We start from the raw sequence: 6000 nt of genomic DNA, 5'->3' as shown, positions 1-6000 counted from the left end.
GCTGGCACCGGCCGTGGGTCATTAGCAGCTGGGCTGAGCCCCCCCAGCGCGCCCGCCCGGCCCCGGCCACCCGGCCAGCGGCCCCCAGCCCCGCGCGCTATTTACCTACCCGGGTACTTTTTAACAAGCAACCTTGGGAAGGGCCGTGCACGCGTGTGCAAGCGCCTGCGGGTGTGCATGTGTGTGCCTGCAAGGGTCTGCAGGCGTGTGTGCACGGGCAGCTGAGGGCACCCAGGGGTGTGCGTGTGGCTGTGGGTGTGCCTGGGTGCGTGTGGGTGCACGGCTGTGTGCATACGTGCACAAGCGTGCATGCGTGCACCTGTGTGCGTGTGCTTGGCAGCACGCGTGTGCTTCTACATGCGCTCACACGTGTGCTTTTGGGGTGTGCATGCAGGGGGATGTGTGCACGCCTGTGTGTGCACGTGTTTGCACGTGTGGGTGTGCCAGCACACGCGTGTGCCTGTGTGGGTGCGTGTTCCTGTGTGTGTGCACGCGTGTGTGTGCTGGCACCCAAGGGTGCCCGTGGGCCAGCAGGTGCCAGCAGGCCCGGGTCCCCCCCGTGTCCCTGTGTCCCCACGAGGAGCAGAGCCGGAGGTGGGGCTCAGGACCCCCCCCACACCCCCGTGACCGCTCCCCCGGCCACCTCCAAACCTCCCCCACGCGGGGAAGCCCCACGGCCGTCCCCAGCAGCCCACGGCAGGGCCGCCCGCGGGGGCACCCACGGGAGATGGGGGCTGTGCCCGGGCACCCACCCGGTGCCACGGAGCCGTGGGGACGCGTGGCCGTGGCCGTGCGCGCTCTTCTGCTGCCACCTAGTGCTCGCGGGGCACGGAGCCACCCCCCCCGTGGCCACCGGCAGCCGCCACGGGCCCACGGGCGGCCCACGGGGGGAGCCCATCACGCGTGGCCCCCGGCCACCGCCGTGCCACCGCCCGGCGACGGGGCTCTGGGGACCCCAGCGCCTGGATCGCTGATTTTGGGGAGGTGCCGCTAGGGCAGGACCCCCCCCCAAGGACCCCAGGCTGTGGGTTTGGGGGGACCCTGCGCCCCGTGGGGACCCCCAGCAGTATCGTGGGGGTGGGAGCTGCTGCTCGGCCCTGCTAACAGCTCGGGGGGGGGCTGCGTGTCCCCCAAAAACCTGGCCTTTCGGGCAAAATCCTGCAAATATCAACGCAAGGGAGTGATTTTCTTCTTATTATTATTTTTTCCCACCTGAGCCAAAAATCTCTTCTGAGCACACAGAAAAATTCCCTTGGCTCATTTTAGAGCATTTTTAGCCCCAGCCCTATCAGTGCTCCCATCCTGGCCACCAGCATCGCTCACCAGGCCACAAACACCCCCAGGAACCGGGGAGCAACCCCCCCTTTCCTATAATAACCCCACCCAGCCACGATGCCAGGGGAGGCTTCGGTGACATCGGGACACCCCTGCGCCCCAAACCACCGCCTCGCCGGACACAGGCTGGGTGCAGGACCCTGACTGCAGCCAGCAGCGACCCCCCTGCTGCGTTTCACCCCCATCCTCAAGGAGCTGGGCGCAGAGGGACCCCGCACCCCACACCTTCATCCCCACATCCCCGCGATGTCCTCATCCCGTGCCCGAGAGCTGCTGACTCAGGGCCCCGCGCTGACACTGACGGATGGGCACGCCACAGCCCTGCCGGGGCTCGGCTGCAAATCTCGCCAAAAAAAAAAAGATGCCAAAAAGATAAAAAAAAACTTGCCACATGCTGCTGTGCGGACGCTCGCACCAGCCCCGCGGTCGGGGTGATGGATGGGGTGTCAGCAGAGGCTCGGGCTCCCTGCGCTTTGCTTGGGGACGTCTTGTCAGGAGGGGCCGCGGAGGTATTTTTAGCCCCGTAATTCACGGCTACCTCCAGCCTGATGAATTTTTTCTCCATCGGTCAATCCATCACGCGCCCTTCGGTGGCTCGGAGGTGCGCGCGGGGAGCTGGGCGTGCAGGATGGGAGCTCTGAGCCGGAGCCTTTGCTGCTGTGTTGTGTGGGATAACACAGAACTGGGGACCGCTGGGCCCATCCCGTGGGTTCCCAAAACATTTTGGGGGTTCAAAGCAAGTGGCCAACGTGCTCGTCCCTTGTCCCTTGTCCCTTGACAAGCCAGAACATGGCAGACCACATCCCCATGGTGGGCTGGAAGGACCGGGAATTTTGAGGCTTTGCAGCCACGTTGGGTTCTTTGCCACCGTTTTCTGTGCGTTTGCTCACCTCCCATGCACCCACATCCCGACTGCGCTCCCCCACACCAGCACACGCGTTACCCCGCTGCCCCCAGGGGGGGGGTCCCGGAGCCCCTGGGTCCCCGCCAGCCCCTTTCCAGCGTCACCGCCACCCTGGCGTCCCGGCGTGACCCGGCTCCCCCACGCCGGCGGCTGCGGCCGGAGGAAGCGCTGGGCCGCGGGCTGCGGGGGCTGCCTCAAAGGCCCCACTTTTCTCGCTCTGAAGCCCCGGCTCTGTTCGCCAGCGGGCGGGCAGGGCTCGGGGCCGCGTGGGCGAAGGGGCACCGTGTTCCCGGAGGGGATCGGGGGGGGGCCGGGAGGACGATGCCCTCCACCTACGGCCCTTTGATACCAACCCAACCTCTTGCCCTGGAAGCTGCAGCCGCCCACGGTGGGGCAGGGCAGGATCCGGCCCCGGCTCCGTCACCAGGCTGCAGCCTCGCCACCGCTCCGCCGCCCGCCTCCCTGGGTGCGATGCCCGGGTGGGGATGGGGAAAGCCGCGGGTCCCCGGGGTCTGCCCGTCCCCGAGAGCCCTGCGCAGCTCACGGCTGAGCGCCGGTGCTTCCCGGCTCTCCCGCACGGCAGGAACCAGCTCAGCCCATCTGCTTCCCAGAAAAACCCTTCGGCATCTGGGTAATATCTGCACACGGGGGACGGGCGCTCGGGAGCTGCCGCAGACGCCTTGGCTGAAGCCGTCACTGCCCCGTGGGGCCCCGACACAACACCCTGGGGGTTTGAAGCCGCTGAGGGATTCGTCTCCTGCCCGAAATCAGCTCAGGGCCACGTCCAAAGCTGTGCCTCGAGCCGCAGTGCGTGCTGGCGGGTGGCCGCCAGGTCCTGTCCTCGCGGCACCGTCCCAAGGATGGGGCCCGGCCGCGTGCGGGTGATACTCAGACTCCAGCGGGTGCCAGGCAGCCCAGCAGGGGGGTGCTGCTCCCGGGGTTTCCCCCAAGAAGCATTTTTGGAAGCTGGGGGTGAGCCAGGGCGAGACCCAGAGCAGGGCCAGTGCCAGCAGCGGAGGGCACGAACCCAAACTCCTGCTGCACACAACCTCGGTCCCAGCCCTAATCCCCCGTTTCCTCGGCGCACAGCCCCGTTTTTGCCTCCAGATCCTTCTCCCCACCCCAAAATCGGTTTCTTGTGCGGTGACCCCCCCCGGCTGGCCGCCCCCACTCACCATCCACCACGTCTTGGCCGTCACGTCGTAGCACAGCTGCCAGCGCACCGAGCTCGCCGCCGCCGCCGTCCCCGTCGCCTCCATCCCCTTCTGCCGCCCACGCCTGGCCCCAGTTCCCCCAGTGTGCCCGTCACCCCCCTCCCAGTGCCATCGAGGGCCCTAAAACCACTTGGGGGCCGGAGGGAGAGGAATGAAGCAGGCGCTGGATGAGCCCCAGCCTGGGATGTCCGGGGCTGCCCGGCTGGGGAGGCGGGGGGGTGTCACCGAGCCTCGGGGGGGTGTCACTGTGCCACAGAGGCTGTCCCAGGGCCAGGCACGCCTGTGGGACCGACCCATGACGGGGACACAGAAGCATCCCCACGGGCTGCGTGCAGCCCACCCGCACGCATGCATCTGGGGCTGCGCCCCTCTCGCCCCTACAGGGACCGCAGCCGCGTGTGGGGACGTGGGGCTTGTGGTGTGACCCCAAGGGACGGGGGGTGGCAGGGGCTGGGCATTGGGGAAAAGAAGCTGCAGGGTTGTGGTTTTTTGGGGGGGTTGGGGTTTTGTTTTTTCTTTGTGTTGGCGTTCCAGGGGTCATAGGAAAAGCTGGATTTAAGCCCAATGGGGATCCGGTAACATTTGGGGTTGATCGGAAGCTTTTGGGGTGAGGCTGGGCTCTGCCAGCACTGGGACCTGGGGGTGGGGGAAACTGCTGGGGGGGCAGTTTGTGGGGATTCGGCTCCTGGAAATGGCTTATTTCAAGGCTTGGAGGCTGCTCTCCGATTTAATACAGCACTTAAATCCTTTTTTCTGACCCCAAGCTGGATTTTGGGGAGGCGGGGAAGAAAAAGGAAACATTTCACCAATATCTCCCCTTCGGGTGAGGCTCACTGACACCCGAAATAGGGTTTGGGGCAGGAAACAGACCCAGGCTGCAGCCCTAAATCAGCCCCCCTGCTCCCCCCACTAAGGGGTGTGCGAACCAGAGAGCCCCATCCCACTGCAATGGGGGTCGGACAGACACCCCCCACCCTAAAGCCAGGACAGACCCCTACGTACACTAGGGTTGTAGGGGAAAGACCCCCCCCCCCCATACACTGGGATCATACAGAAGGATTGACGCCCCCCCCGCCTCCTGTATGAGCAGGAGCCCCTCCCCAGAGCCATAGGGGCAGGACCCCCAGTGTTATATGGGCAGAACAGATCCTACCCCCGATGCTTACAGGGGCAGAAAAGAGCCCCCCCACCTCGCCCTCCCTCCCCGGTGCTATATGGGGTGGGGGGCAGGATCTGCCTTGTGTTAAATAGGCAGAAAAATTCCCACCCCCCCAGGGTCATAGGGGAGAATGGATCCCAGCGATGCCATAAGGGCAGCATAGATCCCCCCCCAGGGTCATAGGGGCAGAATAGACCCCCCCCAATTCCATAGGGACAGAATAGACCCCCCCCCCCTCAGTGCCATATGGGCAGGACCCCCCACCCCACCCCGGTGTTATATGGACAGAGCAGCTCCCCCCCCAGTGCTATATGGGCAGGACCCCCTTGTGTTAAAAGGGCAGAACAGACCCCCCCGGGGCTATGGGGACAGAACAGACCCCCCCGGGGCTATAGGGGCAGAACAGAACCCCCTCCATTTCCATAGGGGCCCCCCAGTGCCATAGGGGCAGGATAGACTGATTCCATAGGGGCAGAACTGACCCCCCCCCCCAATACCATAGGGGCAGGACCCCCCCCACTCCGCTGTGATATGGACAGCCCCCCCCCCGTTATACGGGCAGGATCCCCCCCGCTACCATAGGGGCAGAACAACCCCCCCCCCGGCTGCCTTACAAACGCTACCACACGGCCAAACCCCCCCATCCCCAACCCCCCCCATCCCCAAATCCCCCCCCCTTCCACAAATCCCCTTCCCCAAATCCCCCCCCTCCCCAAATCCCCCCCCCTCCAGCAGCGCTACACAGGCAGCCGCCCTTCCACCTTCCCATCAAAAAAAAAAAAAAAAAAAAAAAATTTTTTTTAAATCCCCCCCCCCCCCCCCAGACCCCCCCCTTCTTGAAGCCCCGGGGCGGGGGCGGTGGGGGGGGTGGGGGGGGGGGCGCTGCTGACGTCAGCGGCGCTGTCCGAGGTGCTGAACAAGATGGCCGCCCGCTAGCGCCGGGACCATGTCTCTGCTCTGCGTCCGAGGTGCGGGGGGGGCCGGGGGGGGGGGAGGGCACCGAGACCCCCCCCACACCACCACGGGGGTGGGGGGGGGCACAGGGGGAGGCCCCGGCTCTCAGCTCGTTTTTTTTTTTGTTTTTTTTTTTTTTTTTGAGGGGGGGGGTGGGGGGGGTGGGGGGGGCGGCTCCATTCATAAAAATAAAATCGCGGCGGGTTTGTGAATGGAGTGGGGGGGGGGGGGGGGGGAAGAGGGGGGGGGACAACCCGGGGGATGTGGTGGTGCTGGGGGAGGTGGGGGGGTTTGGGGGGTGGGGGGGGTTAAACGAGGCCCCCCCCCAGCCTCCACATCGCAGGGGTGTCCCCCCCCAAAAAAAAAGCAGCTCCCCCCCGTTCCCGTCCTGCACCCCCCCCATCCACCCCCCATCCACCCCCCCGCCCCCCCCC

The 6000-nt window shown here is 65.9% G+C and overlaps 1 protein-coding gene across 1 annotated transcript in view; it reads left to right on the top strand.

Annotated features, from left to right (window-relative positions):
- The first annotated feature begins 5484 nt into the window (after positions 1–5484).
- The window catches only part of UNC13A (unc-13 homolog A), a 29140-nt gene continuing 28624 nt past the window's right edge, over positions 5485–6000 (top strand). Inside the window, exon 1 of the mRNA XM_084498561.1 lies at positions 5485–5580. Coding sequence (XP_084354687.1) covers positions 5559–5580 — 22 coding nt within the window. The 5' untranslated portion in view covers positions 5485–5558. The remainder of the gene's footprint in view (positions 5581–6000) is intronic.

Source organism: Aythya ferina (assembly GCF_964211825.1).
Source record: "Aythya ferina genome assembly, chromosome: 26".
In the NCBI taxonomy this organism is placed as follows: Eukaryota; Metazoa; Chordata; class Aves; order Anseriformes; family Anatidae; genus Aythya; species Aythya ferina.
This window is presented reverse-complemented; position numbering and strand designations above follow the sequence as displayed.